Raw genomic sequence first — 17096 nt, forward strand, 5'->3', positions numbered from 1 at the left:
AGCTAAGTATTTTAACTGACAATACAATAAAATTTTCCCAAGAATGTTTTAAAAATCAAATTTTAACTTTGAGAACTGTATTCAAGATTAATTATTATCAAGGGTTATTTGAAATCAACTATACAAAACAGTAATATTTAAAAGTGCATAGGGCATGGCTAGAAAATTACTAAGAACAGGAAGTGATTTGGGAATTTGTTTTGATTTTCCTACACAATGATACACACTGTCCAGAAGTCAGATCACACACAAGGAACAAGGAGCAGTGTCCTGCCTGGGAACATTATCAATTTTATAAAAGCAAAGCAGAACCTGTTTCTCATCTAAGCTTCCACCAGAGATTTGTTAATAGGAGCACAAACTGCCTAGTGCTCCTAGAAGCTTGAGTAGCAGAATCATATGTTAGTCATACTGATGGCAGAATTTATTTCCCTTAAGAATCCACAGAAGTACAAACAGAGAGACAAAACAGTGAGAGTAGAAAAAGTTTAAAAACAAGAAATTTGAGGCATAAAATGAAAGAAAACGGATTCATTTGTTGCCTCAAAACATCAGAGTGGAGTCTTAATGCTTGGCTCTTTTAGAACTGAAGGGGCATTTTTGGCTTATGGTACACCCTTAAACCAATGTATTATCTGACTGCTACATACAAACTAAGCAGCTAGGCATTTTTGCTTCTGCCATTGCACAGCATTCTGGTACATAAGGACTCTGAGCATGCCCCCTTCCATGATACTGGTTTCAAAAGGCAAACACCAGGTCACATGCACCTCTGCAGCTCCTGCATCTAAGGACAGCGGCTAGCATGCAGCAGGTATTTAATAGCTGCTTACTGAATAAACTATTTAGTGGCGTACCACAAAAGTCCAGGGACTGTTACTATATTAGCATTCCTTAGACAGTATCACCCCCAACAGGAAGAACACAGTTCTAAGTATAGACAGCTTTTCCCCTTTCTAAACACAGGCCCATCAAGAGTTGGACATGATTTAAAATACATCCTTTATGCCCGTTCATAAAGCATTTTGAGAAATCAAGAGGTGAAAGGTGCTATGTAAGCACAAAACAATATTCAGACAGTTCAGTAAAAGTGCTACTTTTCTATGGTGATGGAATGATTATGCTACATTGAGGGGAGCACCCCAAAAGTACTCTCTTCATCAACAAAACAAGGGACTTTTGACAAAGAGGCCATCACTTTATAGTCTGTGTTCTGCTAACTATGTTCCATAATAAACTAGTGACAGAAAATGAAATAAAGCCACTTATTCTACACAAACCAATACTTTACCAAAGTTCTGCATTTTACAAGTTATATCCAAAAAACACACACAAATTAGCATTTTGTACATGAATGTTTATTTCTCAATTAAACATTCCCTTTAAACACAAGGAATGAATTCTAAATCTTCATAAAGATGAATAAAAAATGACATCCCTCCAGTATAGTGTGTGTAATCACTGTGTCCTTGGTCACTACTGGCATTTACTGTTTAACGTCAAAAACAAAAGTTATTTAAAAATCATGCTACTGGATTTCTACCCCCTCCTCTATGACCAGCTCTATACTGATCTGCAATGTTTTACAAGTTTATATCATCAGATCAAAGCAAGTTTAAGGTGTGAAACAGCTGTGTATTAGACACAAAATAAAATTACAAGATATAGTCAAGTTCATAACGAATATAGGTGTTCTTATCATCATTGTAGATTCTTGGGTAATGTGCTATGAGAGCATCCTGGGAGCCAATGTAGATGGAGTTGTAAATTTTCCAATACACATCTCTGACTTTCCGAGCTGGGTGAAACAGACCCTAGAATAATTAAAAGATAGAGTTACTTCTATTTTCAAGAATATATATAACTTTAATATGATTTTTTTTTCCCCTTTGGTTTTCTGTGTGGCTTTGGAGGCTGTCCTGGAACTAGCTCTTGTAGACCAGGCTGGATTCGAACTCACAGAGATCTGCCTGCCTCTGTCCCCTGATTGCCACCACTGCCCATGCTGAAATATTTCATTTTAGCTGGCATGATGGGACACACCTTTAATCCTAACAGTCTGGGAGGCAGAAGCAGGTGGATCTATTTAGGCGTTCAAGGCCAGCTTGATCCACATAGTGAGTTTCAGGCCAACCAGAGCTACATAGCGAGGCCCTGTCTCAAAAAAATAAACAAGTACTTTCTTTGAAAAGGGAAGAAAACAATCTAGAAACTGCACAAAATGGTGACAAGTAAACACAAAATCTAATTCCAATCTCAATACAGATCTGTCTCCCACGTGGTAATTAGTGAAGGACACCAGTCCACTCCAACATGGCTCTGGCAAACCTTCCTTTCTCTCACATCCCATTCCTAAAACTAGTCTCCAAAGTCTATTCCCTTATTTGGCCACTCCCTCCTCCTGAGGCAGATCACCAAGGTCCAGCTATCAAAGTATTAAAGTTCAACAATCAAAAGCCCCATTTTGGCTCACTTAATTAACATGCCCAATCAAAACACACCACCTCAGGCTGGAGAGATGGCTCAGCGGTTAAGAGCACTGACTGTTGTTCCAGAGGTCCTGAGTTCAATTCCCAGCAACATGGTGGCTCACGACCACCCTGAATGAGATCTTGTGCCCTCTGCTGGCATGCAGGCACAAGACTGTATACATAATAAATAAAAATCTTTAAAAAAACAAAAAACACCACCTCAACCTAGTCCATTCTAACACAGACCTCTCCTTTTTAAAAATTATACCTGCTGGGCTGAAGAGATGGCTCAGGGGTTAAGAGTATTTCCAAAGGACCTGAGTTCAATTCCCAGCACCCACATGTCACTTTACAACTTAACTCCTGTTCCAGGGCTTCGGACACCCTTACAGAGACATAAATGCATGCAGGCAAAACACCACATAAAAAGTATTTTTTAAAATATGACACCCGATACTGGACAATGGCGCAAGCTTTAATTCCAGCACTCAGGAGGCAAGTGGATATCTGAGTCAAGGCCAGACTGGTCTTCACAGCCAGTTCCAGGATAGCCAGGCAGTTAATTTTGTCTCGAAAAACAAAACAACAACAAAACCGCCTGCAAGATCATTTGTTATTTTTCTGCCTGAATAAGAAAGCAGACATTAACAGCTTAATAAAGGATCTCTCTGTGAAGACAGGTGTTTGGGTGTGGTTTGTGCCTAAGCCAGGGTCCAGGAGGGAACCCCACTGTGCAGGGGTCTGATAGGGAATGTCCTGTGTATGTTTATCTTATTGATTGCTGAATAAAGCACTGTTTGGCCAATGAGGCAGCAAGTTAGGTAGGGACTAGGAGTTGAGGAGGATTCTGGGAAATGTAGTAAAAAGAAGTCTTGTGATATAGGCAGGAAATGACATAGCAGACTCATATATAAGCAAGGAAAAGAAGGAAATCATTCCCTTTTCTCTTGCTCTTCCTCCTCCTCTTCTCTACAGAAATGTCAGGTGATCCTGGGAAGAGGACTGAGATAGCATATAAGACTGAGCATGTAACACTGAGCTAGTATAAGAAATCCTAGTCAATTGGCCAGCAGCACTGAAAACTAATTTAAGTCTGTGTGTATGTTATTTGGGGCCCTAAGCCGGCAGGCGGAATTCAGGCGGCTTGGCAGAAAGTGCCCAATTTTGGCCACCCATGTGGCAGTGGGACTCAGGTGGGCAGCGGAAAGGTTTATAGTAACATGGGTCTCCTTCAATTAGGTAGTGACTGACTCTAACATAATAAACTAACTTTTTAAGTGATCTTGCATAAAAACAACAAACACCCCACACACACACCCAAAAAAAACACACATTTAACCTACCTGTAAGCAATACTGCAACATTCTGCATGGTCCAATGGCAACTCTCAGGCCCTCCAGAGCTCCCATAACTGCCTGGATTACATGTGGAGATGTCTCAAACACATTAGGCCATACATAGTTCAATAAGTGATTCAGAGAATCTTCACAGCCAAATCCATACACACCAAGTGACATGTGTTGTACCACTGCACTAGCTGTCTGTCTGTGTACAAGGTCCCTGTAATGGAGGGGAAAAGTCTCTAAGTTAGTCCTAATTTTATAAGAAACATTCATCTGCACATTAGGAACTAAATTACTACTCAACATCTAATTCTCATAAGTGATTAACAGTCAACATCTCCTTTTTAAACTCTGTAACTTTAAATATGAACAGGAGAGCTGAGGTGGTTCTTTACTATTTTCTGTGTAAGTTGTTCCCCAATAAAACACCCATTTGTCATTTATCTTGGGTCTAATGAACTCCTTGATTCCCACCTTCAGCCAGCCTGGTCTACAAAATGAGTTCCAAGACAACCCAGGGTACTCTCTTGAAAAACAAAAACAACAACAAAAATTTTTAAATTCCTCCAGATCAGAACTCAACTTTTAACCGCAAGTCACACTTCTCAATAGTTGTAATGTTCAGGCATGCCTCATGAAGAAGCAGTGTAAGAGAAAAGCAAGAGGATTTACTGCTATTTTGTTTGGTCCCAGAAAGGCAGGCTTCTACAGACTGTGATTACTAATCTGTCTTACACCTATACTTTCTGGTACCACACTAAGTCAGTTTAAATTGACCTTTAATGCAGGTCAGTGAGTGACTTTGGATATACTGAGGACTGAATGAATCTAGTGCCTCATACATGAGAGGAGTATACTGTACCACTAAACTACAACCTCACCCAATTTTCAAAATTTTATTTTGAGATAGTGCAGTCATCTATTGTGCAGTGAGACAGAATTTTCAATCCTCTTGCATTAATCTCTGTAGTAGTAGAGGTTAAAGGCTCAAGGTGGCCAGTTTAGTGACTAACTTTATTCGGTACACAAATGTAACCAGCTGAAAACTTAAGGAGCCACTGAAACTATGTGAGCCTCCCTTAGTGATCTTGTCAGACACAATTAATTCTTTACCTCAACCTAAAGACTAAAATGTCGCAGGACTCTTACCAAGTTGCTCAAAAGTAGTGTCTGTAAACTAATGGCTGCCATCTGAACATTGGGGACCTGCATAGGAAAGACTATGGCTATGGCAATAAAAGATGATCCCCTGAGGATGGAGCTCATACACAGGGCCAAACAAAAGCATGGTGGTACATGGCTGTAATTCCAACATTCTGGAGGTATAGGAAGAACTAAGTTTAAGTTCCCTGAGTGACCTGAGGCATTGTCTCAAAAACAAAACTAAAGGCCACAAAGATTAACTCATGTTCAGCTTTTATCCCCCACCCTGCATTGTTTTAAAAATAGTGAATCAAAACCTATTTAGCTTAACACATAGGAGACTAACTCACTACAACAAATATTGAAGTAGGAAATTATACCTCTTATGTGAAATAATCCATAATGTTTCTTCTTTAACAGTTCATTTTTAAAAGTCCTCTTAATAAACTCTAGCAAACAACTGTTAATTATTTTTCTGCATTTAGTTTTAGTACTTACCTATCCATTAATGCATCCTCAAGTAAAGGCGTTACAGCATAGATGTAGTCTTTTCCCATCTCACCAATATACTCAAACAAGAAGGAGAGTGACTTTAACACTCCATTCTGCACATTAAGTTCAGGAACTCTGTATTCATTCATTAAGGCAGGGAGTACTGTGAAGGGTGAGCATGTTTCAGCAACAATGGCAATTGCTACAGTAGTGCAAACTCTGTTCTGCCTTTCCTGAACTTTGAGGTTGTTTAAAAGTGTTGCCAGTACATCATGAGGGCTGAAAAGAAACAAGAAATATGTCAGCAAATTATTACTTATTAAACTTGTTCTCAGAGAAAAGAAAACCTTTCTGATAAAATGCAGTGCTTTTCTCATCACTAGGAGTGTAGCTTTTGACTAACCTTCATACAGGGAAGGAGGAAATGAGGTAATTGTAAGTTTTTTTTTAATAGCTTCATACAAATTGTCAGATTTTTCTTAATGTTAATTCAGGCGGACTCATTTTCAAATATAATTTTTACTCTTTAAACTTTTTGAAATATAAAGAAATGTAAATGGTGAAATTCAAAGACAGGCAGACTATCCAAAACAAGAATATCCAAAATTCTGGACTCCCGTGCTAAAACACATAAAATCTGTTCCTCATTGTCCTCATTAGCCCCCCTCCCATGTTTATGTTGGGCAGGGTCTCCTTGCCTAGCTCTGGCTGCCTCCACCAAGCTTTTACAAATTTCCTTTGCTAAAGCTCAGAGACACACTGTAGCTAACCAAGTTTACATAGTAGCTACCCTGAAGGTAGCAACACCTAACTCTACATCTTCTCTATTGTTTCCCAAAGCATTTTCTAGTAAATGTTTCCTCTTAGCTCCTGTGAGAAAGCACTCTCACCAAAACTTGTGGAAAAAAAGAGTTTGCTTCAGCTTCCATGTCCAGGTCATAGTCCATCACTGAGAGAAGTCAGGTAGGAAGTCAAGCACAAACCACGGAGGAATGTTGCTTACTGGCTTGCTCCTAGGATCATGACCAACTTACTTTCTTATATAGTCCAAGACACACTCTCAAAGATGGCACCACCCACAAGGAGACAGGACCTCCCACATATGTCAAAAATCAAGACAATTACTTATCAACATGGTCACAGGCCAATCTGATCTGTGTCAAGGTTACAGCTAAACCTTGCTAGAACACTGGAAAATGGCACATTCATAGTTTCATTGTCTACAATTAACTTCTTCTCTCAGTTGGGTTCTGATGAAGCAGCAAATAACCATAAGGGAATTAATAAGGCAGATGAAATCTGGAGTAACCTTGGAACAATGTGTTTTAAAAACACATGAAGTTAGCATTAAGATATGAATTACATATAAATACTGTACATTGGCCCACACCTTTAATCTCAGCAACAGAAGACAGAATACACTAATCTCTTGAGTTCAAGGCCAGGCAGGAACTACACAGTGAGACTCTGCCCCACCCCATCCCCTACACCCTGAGGAAAAATAAGAAAAAAAGGAAAAATATGTAAAAGAGGAGTTGAATGGGTAGATGAGATCACAGTTAAGAGCGCTGGCTGCTCTTCCAGAGGACCTGGGTATGATTCCCAGCTCCCACATGGCAGCTAACAACCTTCTCTAACTCCAAGTTCCAATGAATCTAATACTATCTTCCAGTCTCTAAGGGTACCAGGATAACAAGTGGCATACAGACATGTGTGCAGGCAAAGCACTTATATACATAAAAAAAAAAATTAAATGCCAAAAACAAAGAAAGATTTAAAGTAAGTTTAATATACAAAAAAATCCCTTCGTATCAAGAATTTCACACAGGCATAATAATGAGTTTCTGTCAAACCCACCCTTTTCTTTTTAATGCCTCTCCCACCTCTCCCTTCCCCGATGAGTCCTCCCCAACCTTATGTACTCTTTTCACAGAGTCAGCTCAGTGGTTAAGAACGCTAGCTATTCTACTGGAGGACCAAGGTTAGATAGATTCCCAGCCCTCACACAGTGACTCACAACCATCTATACCTTCAGCTCTAGGGGATCCAACACCCTACAAGGCATTAGGCATGTACATGTGTCAATACATGCATATACATATAGGCAAAACACTCAATAGGCATAAAGAAAATGAATCTAAAGAAAATAGTTAAATTCACTAAGTCTACATGGTGCTATTAAGCATGCTATAGAAGCATGTACAGCCTCCCAGAGGTCACATCTTTTAAAACTGACTCTCCCCAGCAGTCACCAATTGCAACAGCTCCTCAGACAGGGACTTCATGAACCCCTCCCTCATCCATGCCAGTGGTTTTGCTGGCTTGACCTTGTGCAGGTCATGTGCTTGCAGTTACAACGGATGTAAATTCATGTGGGCAACTACACCATCATGTACAAGTGCTCTTTTGCTGCAGATGGCTACTACCCACTTTAAATCCCACTCTTCCAAAACCATTACCACATCTTGAGGATTAGGGGTGTTATATAACTGTCCTTTATTATGTTAAATGACAATGATAAAACTGCCCCTATGTTTTCATCTTTATACCCATAAGTCCGTCCATTTCTCAACCCTTATCAGAGAAGCTTTAAACTTTTTAAAGTATGTTTGTTAGTATGTATGAGTGTTTTGCCTGCAGGTGTGCCTGCACTGCATGTGTTCATGCCTGTAGAAGGCATCAAATCCCCTGACATGGATTGTAAGGCAAGTGGGTGCTAGGAATCAAAGCTGGCTCCTCTGGACAGTAGCCAGTGCTCTTAACTGCTAAGCCATCTTTCCAGCCCCAGAGAAGCTTCTTTTTATCATTAAGAGCAATTAAAATAGAAGCCCATAATTGGACAACAGGGAGATTAAAAGATGTGAAGTACTCATCCCTTAATATTTTAAGCAATATCCTAGCCAGGCATGGGGGCACATGCTCTTAATATGATTTTAATCCCAGCACTGGGGAGGAAGATCAGAGTTTGAGACCAGCCTGGTCTACATAGTTCCAGGACACTGTCTCAAAAGGAGAAAAAAATTCAGCAATATCCTAAAACACCAACAAAAATCTGAATATACACTGAAAATGAACTATTTCCCTCTCTAAAAATATCTACACTGCAGAAGGGGAAATTTTAAAGCATTCCATCTATTTTGGTTCTACTAAGAGTTTAAAGAAGTATTTTTAAATGGGAAGGAAAGTTCATCGATTAAATGAAATGCTTTTTCTTGAAATGATTTAACTATGCTTCAAAAGATTTGTCTACATGAAAACACTTTCCAACAATGAGTTTATTATAACCTACTAAAAAATGAAAATACTCACCCAATGGCCTTTGCAATATAACCGAAAGTGTTGACGGTAGCTCTTCGAATAGCTTTTTTGTGAGCTTTTAAGAGCTCTAAAAGCTCAAAGCAAATCCTCATCCACTCTCTTGCAGATACATATTCAGCTCCCCTAATTAAAAAAAAATAATATTAAATGAGTTGCCAGCCTGGTCTACAGAGTTCCAAGCACAGAGAAACCCCATCTCAAAGAAAAAAAAACAAAACTAAACTGCTACTTCTTATTACCAGCCAAAGTGAAATTTCCCTAAAAATAGTGATTTTGGATAACCTGACCATATGTACTTAGGTAAGCAACTTTAAGTAAAACTTGCTTGATGAATACAAACCTGCTAAATCTAAAGAGAAACACTGCCTACTTGAACTAAGTATGAGAATGTTACTACTTACAAAAGATGTTGGATAATCTGCTTACCTGTCAGCAATGCGCCCAACAAGATCGATACAATTCTCCTGTACTTTTTCATGCCTGTTCTTCAAGATGGGGGTGAGTCTAGGCAGGAGATCTTTAATTGGTGGTGTCATCTTATGCATACCTATTTGACAGAAATCAAGGAACTATTAAAACCTCAAGTGCAACCTCTGTTCACTTTCCCTTTTACTGTGCAATGCAATGTATAAACATAAACTCATGAGCTATATCTATGGATAAAAGCACCAGATTCTAATTAGACTTAAATTTTTTTTAAACTACCAATAGCTTCTATTACACATAGAAATGAAAGAAATCAGTGATTTAAAGAATAAGGGTTACTCAACAAAAAGGTTTTATTTGGTTTTGAAATGCTATTTGTACACTGACATTTAAATATGGGGACAGCCTATGTTCTGATCAAATACAACAATATAAGCAAAAGAGGACATGTAAATCAAATCAGAAAGGCCCCCATACCCTCTAACTGTAAAACAAAACAGATCTCCAGTCTCCCTGAAATGCAGGGCATATGTGCATGGTATTTAAACCTATGAAGAGAGAGAAAAAGAGGATGCTAGCAGAGGCTCTAACTAGAACTGCTTGTTCTGATTCTCCATCGTTTTTCTCATGTTTCCCAGATAATATGGTTTACAACTCTCTGAAAAGCCAGAGACCCACAAGCGTCTAAATGACTGCTGGCAAGTCAGTATCTTTAAAGTATACAAGACTGGGCTGAACCTGGGGATCATATGTAAATGCAACTGTTCTTAGATCTAATCATCAATCAGTCAGGTATTATGAACTCTTGGCCTTTTTCCAACCCTTTCAGTCCTAATGGACTTACTTTAGACACTATGTTTAAATACAATGAGTTGGTTTTTGGCTTGTTTTGTTTTCTGAGACAGGGTTTCTCTGTGTAGCCTTGGCTATCCAGCTCTATAGAACAGACTGGCCTCTAATTCACAGAGATCCGCCTGCCTTCCAAGTGCTAGGGATGAAAGTCATATGCCACCACTGTCCAGCTACAAGAGATTTTAAACACAGGATTGCCTTTGTTTTTGCATTCATTACTTCCTGAAAAAAAATAAAAATAAAAAGTTCTCTCTCCATACCCAAGATGGTTACATAGATGTGTCTTTACTTATGGTGAAAAGACAGGCTAGTTTGCTGTCCTCTTCTTTGAACTCACAGCAAACAAAAAATCCTAATAACCTATCAAAATACTTTAACATAGAAGTCTGAGTAGATAAAGAACATTTCTAAAATTAAATCACAACCTCAGGGTTGCTCCTCCCCTTCCAGAAGATTCTGGATTACTTTTCTAATTGATGCACTAGTTCTAGAAGGGTCCTCTCTCCCAGTAACCATTTCCATACCTAGTATATCCTAAATTTCCCCTTTAAGGTTTTCAAGTAAAATACAAATGGACAACAGGGACTTTTATGACATTCTCTGACAACCCTGAAGTGTTTAAAAAAAAAAAATCCTAAATACGACTTTATATTTTACTTTCAAAATACAAAGAAAATGACAAAGCCAAATCTAAACATAGTCAGTCAGGCAATCACATACCTATTACATTTACAATAGCCTTCAGTGCTCCAAGAATGCTGCCCAATACTTCAGGGTATTCTTCACCCAAATATTCATACAGTACCACACCCAAGTGCCCCATCAGTTTTTCCTGTAATGAAAGAATGATTTAAAACAATATTTTCTCCATTAAACAAATTAAACCTGCTGTATGTATGTATGTATGTATGTATGTATGTATGTATGTATGTATGTATGTATAAACCTGGTAGAATAGATTACCTCTTGACAAGTCTTCATAACAACAGCAGTTCTGGAAATCAAGTCGGCTGCTTGTTGTCGAACTTTTGCTGACTTGTTATTTAAACGCCACAAAACTGTACCACAGATCTGAGGCAAGTATGGTTTGACTCGTTTGCCAAGAGCATTAACTACTGTGCCAAAGCCATTCAACATTACAGAATCCTAAAAGAGAAAAGCTAAGTTACAATATTTAAAAAACAAAAATCACTAAAAATACAAAATTTAGTTTTAACTGAAAGTTGATTAAATAACATTCAATCTTTACCAACCACCCAAACATGCTGTTGTTTTTAAATCAAATCCAAAAATCTGAGGTAAAAGAAACTGGTACTGAAAATGCTAAAACTTAAATTACTTTTAAGTGATACCTGCTTTTAAAGTAAGTTTTCTACATATGCAAGAGTCAACTGCAATGTGGCACAATAGTTAGCTATGATGACCATCGTGATGGCTGCCCCCAAGCCTGACTCCAAGGGAACACATGGTGGAAAGAGAGAACTGATTCCGGAAAGCTGCCTCTAATTTTCACCCACACACATGCACACAAAATAAAATGTAGAAACTAGAAATAAATGATTAGTTGCCATTACCTCTGTAGTCTGTTCTTGGAAAGCATACAGAATACCATCAATCAATTGTTCTTCAAGTTTATGATCAATATCTGCTGCACCTAGGTTGCCCATAATTTTCTCAATTGTTTCCATCACCATTTTCCTGTACTGTTCAGCTTCATCTTTCAGATCATCCACAATCCTAGATATAATTTCTGCTGCTCCTACTTTGTTTGCCAACTCCACAGTCGTATCAACTAACTAAAAAGACAAACACAAAACCCTTTTAAATCTATTACTTTTCCAACTTTCACAGTCAGAGCAGTCAGAACATGGTGGGTGGCTCCTGCTTAGAATCCTAGCACTCAAAAAGCTGAGGCAGACCTTCGAAGTTCAATGCCAGTCTGGCTATTTAGCAAGGTCCAGGCCAGCCTAAGAAACATGAGATTCTATCTCCAAAACAAAAATAACTCTTAAGAAAATTATACTTGTGTCTCAGCAAAATGGAGAAATCCTCAATCTACCAGACAAAAACATTGGCTCATAGTTTATTACTGGTGAGCTGGGAGGCTGAGGCAGAAGGACCAAGAATATGAGTGAAACCAGCCTATGCTGCAAAGTGAAATTTTGTCTCAAAAGGAAAAAATGGGATGTAGAGAGGGTTCAACTTGCTGTCACACCTGACAATGAGTTTGATCCCCATAATCCAACTCAAAGAGGGGACTCCAGCCAGCTGCCCTTTTACTCCACAACATGCATGCACTGGAGGACATGCACACACCATGACTAAATGTAATTTAAACACAAGTACAAGCTGAGGGAGACAGGGTGCATGTCTTTGTTAATGCCCTGGGCACTGGGCTGAGAAAGACCTCAGCACTTAAGAGTACTGGTTTTTCTTCCAGAAGACCCAACACCCACAAAGTAGTTTACAAATGTCTATAATTCCAATATCAGGAGACATCTGGCTCAGGCTGTCTGTAACTCCAACAGCAGGAGATCCAATGACCTGACCTCTGAAGGCCTGAGACACACCAAATGATGCAGAGATATACACATTGACAAAACACCCATACCACACACATGAAAAATAAACATTTAAAAATTTTAAATGCACTAGTTTCATGGGAATTTTACATTAAATGCATGTTTTTCAGAAAAAAAAAAATTTAAAAAGGCAAAAAAGCAGCCAGGCATAGTAGAGCACACCTTTAATCTCAGCACTTATAAGAAGCAGATGGATCTGGGGAGTTTGAGGTCTACATAGCAATTTCCAGGCTACACGGCCTCAAAAAAGAATAATGAATGAATGAATGAATGAATGAATGAATGAATGAATGGGCTTAAAAAGTCTATCTCCTGTCACAGTAAATAAAGCACATATAAATTTTCAGATAGTCAAAGCAAATTATAGTATGTAATATGCATTCTAGGTAAGTAGAAAACTAGTCAAAGATTTTTGAGACTCAAACTTTAATAAAAGGTTACCTGTCGATAATTTCTTCTATCCAAAGCCATTCTGTGTTGCCAGAAGTGTTTAAAGAAAGGAGGAAGAATCTCTGTTTTAATGTAGTTTGCTTCTACACCATCTGTTCCACAGCACTGTTTCACTACCTAAAAGGTAAAAAATAAACGTAACACTGACAGAACACAACGTAAGTTTGTGGTTTTTTAATATTATAAAGGCCCCTTTAAACTTCCAAAACATACACATTATGAAAACAAACATGTACCCATAAGCTGGAACAACTAATTACCTTCAATACAATTTTCTTCATTTCTTCATCTGGAGACTGGAATTCTCGAATAAGGATTAACATCACTTCTCTAGTATAGTAGTTGGCATATTCTGCATCCATAAGAGGAATAAGATACCCAATGGCCTTTAAGAAAGCGGCTAAACCCTATTTAAAAATAAAATGTATAAAAATACACACACATCAGTAAATTAAGTTTAGCTTGTCCTAATTAACAGTAACAAAACCAAAATCTATTGAGTGGGTTTACCTTTCCTCTGTGTTGGCGGATACCCTTCCATAGAGGTTTGAGCACAGAATCAAAAGATTCGATACCGTAAGGAGTTGCTGCTTCAGCCAAAGCAGCAATGGCCAAAGCACTGATGGTCCGAACTTTCTGCTGTTCATCCACAAGACCTATACAATCAAACACAGGTGTGAGCAGGCACCAATACCTAATTTTCACAATACAATCCAAACTTTATCATTGTATCTAACCTTGTATCCAAACTGCGAGAAATGTTACAGTAGATAAAATTTCAGCAAAAGCAGTTTATTAACAGAAAATATTATAAACCCCATTTCAAAAATAAAGCATTTGTATGGGGAAGCCCTTTCAGTTATTCCCCACATCCCAAACAGTAAACAAAAATTCAGGACAGTCTGATCTATAAAAGATAAAACTTACCATGTTCAATGATTTCAACTAAACTTCTGAGATGTGGCAAGATAGCACAGCCCATAAGAATAGCTATCTGTTGTACAATCTTAATACCAGTGTGTCTCGCCTGCCAAGACTTCTTGCTTTTGCACACAGCTTTTAAGAAGGGCAACAGAGAAGGAATGCCCAGAGCAGAGGCTACAACAGCAAAAGCTCTAGCTGTTGTGTTTCGGACATACTCATCCATGTTATCTATATCAGGCCTCATGGTAGAAATCATAGTGGCCAGACCAGCAGCCTAAAGAGAAAAGATACAATAGCTTCAGTTAATACCATTAATCCTCCACACATCAAAAGACAAACTTCCTCTTCTAGGAACTTAATGTGAATACCTTTGCCAAATTAGAAATAATCTCTCGGCCTTCCACTCTAGCATAGTAATCTTCATCAATCAGCAATGGCTCGATAACCACAAGAATCTGAAAAAAACACAAGGAATTATGTTTCCACACCAACTTACAGTTATCAAGGAACTTTGTTAACCGATGGGTAGGTTAAAGAATTTTAATTCCATACTGTCAAGCCCTAGATATAGGTGAAAATTAAATATAAACTAACATTTTATATTTAGAAATATATAAGCAGTCATAATATTGATTCTTTATTCTGATACAAAATAAAATACCTATTCTAATTCTTACAAGAGTAAAGAGAGCAAAAACCATTTACATATACCTATATTTATAAATGTGATGCTTCTGAAAGGAAAAAAGAGATCGGTGGTTGTAATAATTACTGTTGATCGTCAATTTGGCAGGATCTAAAACCACTGAGAATGCCTTGCAAACACCCACCTAATTGTGAACTGCCTGGGCAGCAGCACATCCTGTACTAGAGTTAGCATACATCCATACATACATAGACACAAGGCAAACCTCAATAATTTGGTGAGACCCTTTCTCAAAACCCCTACAAGATCACAGGACAGACTAATTCAACACTGATTAACTCTAAGGAAACTATAAATAGTAAAATTTTCTAGACTATGCTTGTATAGAATCAACTAAAGTTTTTTAACTTTTAAAAATAAAAGGAAAAGAGCTGAAGAGATGAGATGGCTTGGCAGTAAAGACACTAGCTGCTCTTCTTGAGGACCCAGGTTCAATCCCCAGCAGCCACATGGTTACTCAGACATCTATAAATCCAGTCCCAGTGGATCCAATATCTGTAAATCCAGTCCCAGGGGTTCCAATGCCCTCTTCTGGCTTCCAAGACAACAAGCATGCAAGTAATGCAGGCAAAGTATCCATATACATAAAGTAAGTTTTTATAAATACAAAGACAATTTGGTAAAATAAACCTGACTTTTTATATTGAAAATTTAAAAATATTGAACATCTGGGCAGTGATGGATAAAAGCACTCAGGAGACAGAGTCAGGTAGATCTCTGTGAGTTTAGAAGCCAGCCTGGTCTACAAGGCAACAAAGAAAGACCTATCTCAAACAATGCCTCTCCACCCTGGGGGAGGAGGGAACTTCCAGATTCCAGACAGTGGAAAATAGAACCCCCAAAATAAAAATTAAACCACTGAACACTACTTGGGGAACAAACCAACCTTGTGCACATATGGCCGTACTAAGTCATCAAGTTTATACAATATTCTATCAATAACTTTCACAAGCAAATGACGTTCTTGATCCTCAAGCGTAGGAGACATCAACAGAGGAAGAATCTGGTTAAACAAAGGTCCAGCTCCAAATTCTCGAGCTTTATCAGTAATCTGACGTAAGGCAGCCTGGGGAAAAGCAGAAGGAAATGAAAATATTAATTTTCTTTTATGAGCAAGCATTCATATGGGGCAAGTTTCAACAGGAATATTTTAATGTATACTTATGCAGGCAATTTACATATAGTAGTAAGAATTCATTTGTCAAAATTGTTTTAATGTTTAAACTCACATGACTCAAGTTTAATGTTATCAGCTCATTCAAAAAAGGTAATTAATTTAGTGGCAGGTGAGATGGCTAAGAGGTAAAAAGGAGCTTATCACCAAGTTCAATGACACCCACTTCAAACCCTGGGATCTAGACAATGGAAGGAAAGCACCAACTTCCAAAAGCTGTCCTCTGACCTCTCTGTTTACTCTGAAGTATGCATCCACCTGCCTGACTGCACACGCAAACTCATGCATGTATACACTAAATAAAAGAAAAAAGGGTAATTTATAGGGCTTGTAACATTCCTCAGAGGACAAAGGGTACTGGCTACTAAGCCTGACGATCATCTGAATTCAATCCCCAGAACTCACTTCATGAAAAGAAACGACTGATTCCTGCAAGTTATCACCCTGTATACATGCTCATGTTTTTTGAAAAGATAATTTAGTAGAGCTATAGAACCACATAAGTGTATACCATATATCTTGGCTGAGCCTGAAGAGCCTTCTATAGTCAAACCACATTTGGTGCTAATAGAACTCACATAATTTCCACTAATCCACCTCTATTTCTAAGCACTTTCAAGTTGTCAAGGACAAAAAGAATTTAACATCCTCATGTCCTTATCAGAACAAAAAAAATCCTTTGATAAAAATAATTCAATCACTGAGTCTAGAGCCAAAGTCTGTAATCCCAAGCAGCCACTCCAGAATAAGAGTGGCCTGCCTGATCAAGCTTAAGGCAATGTATCAGAGACCACATAAAAAAACAAAAACAGTAACCAGAACAGAGTGTCTTTTTGTTTGTTTTTGTTTTTGGAGACAGGGTTTCTCTGTGTAGCTTTGGAGCCTATCCTGGCACTCACTCTGGAGACCAGGCCTGCCTCTGCCTCCGGAGTGTTGGGATTAAAGGCGTGCACCAGCATGCACCTTTAATCCCAGCACTCCGGAGGCAGGCAATATCTGTCAGTTCGAGGCCAATCTGATCTACACAGCTAGTTACAGGACAGGCTCCAAAGCTACAGAGAAACTAAACTCTGCCTGGAAAAATCAAAAATAAATAAACAATTTTATGGGCTGGAACTAGGGAGTCAGATGTGGCACACACCTCTATTATTGTTTATTAAAGGTGGCATACACCTTTAATTGCAGCACTTGAAAGCCAGAATGGCAGGTGATTTC

General features: G+C 38.4%; 1 protein-coding gene across 2 annotated transcripts in view; it reads right to left on the reverse strand.

The window, feature by feature from the left end:
- Positions 1–1336: 1336 nt before the first annotated feature.
- The window catches only part of Sf3b1 (splicing factor 3b subunit 1), a 43471-nt gene continuing 27711 nt past the window's right edge, over positions 1337–17096 (reverse strand). For both annotated transcript variants that reach the window (XM_027396897.1, XM_027396898.2), the window contains 14 exons: positions 15594–15773; positions 14370–14456; positions 14005–14275; positions 13588–13733; positions 13338–13484; positions 13069–13194; positions 11620–11841; positions 11009–11191; positions 10766–10877; positions 9194–9314; positions 8759–8890; positions 5456–5728; positions 3815–4031; positions 1337–1814 (listed from right to left, as the gene is read on the reverse strand). In XM_027396897.1, coding sequence (XP_027252698.1) covers positions 1656–1814; positions 3815–4031; positions 5456–5728; positions 8759–8890; positions 9194–9314; positions 10766–10877; positions 11009–11191; positions 11620–11841; positions 13069–13194; positions 13338–13484; positions 13588–13733; positions 14005–14275; positions 14370–14456; positions 15594–15773 — 2376 coding nt within the window. In that variant the 3' untranslated portion in view covers positions 1337–1655. The remainder of the gene's footprint in view (positions 1815–3814; positions 4032–5455; positions 5729–8758; positions 8891–9193; positions 9315–10765; positions 10878–11008; positions 11192–11619; positions 11842–13068; positions 13195–13337; positions 13485–13587; positions 13734–14004; positions 14276–14369; positions 14457–15593; positions 15774–17096) is intronic.

This window comes from Cricetulus griseus, chromosome 2 (genome assembly GCF_003668045.3).
Source record: "Cricetulus griseus strain 17A/GY chromosome 2, alternate assembly CriGri-PICRH-1.0, whole genome shotgun sequence".
NCBI lineage: Eukaryota > Metazoa > Chordata > Mammalia > Rodentia > Cricetidae > Cricetulus > Cricetulus griseus.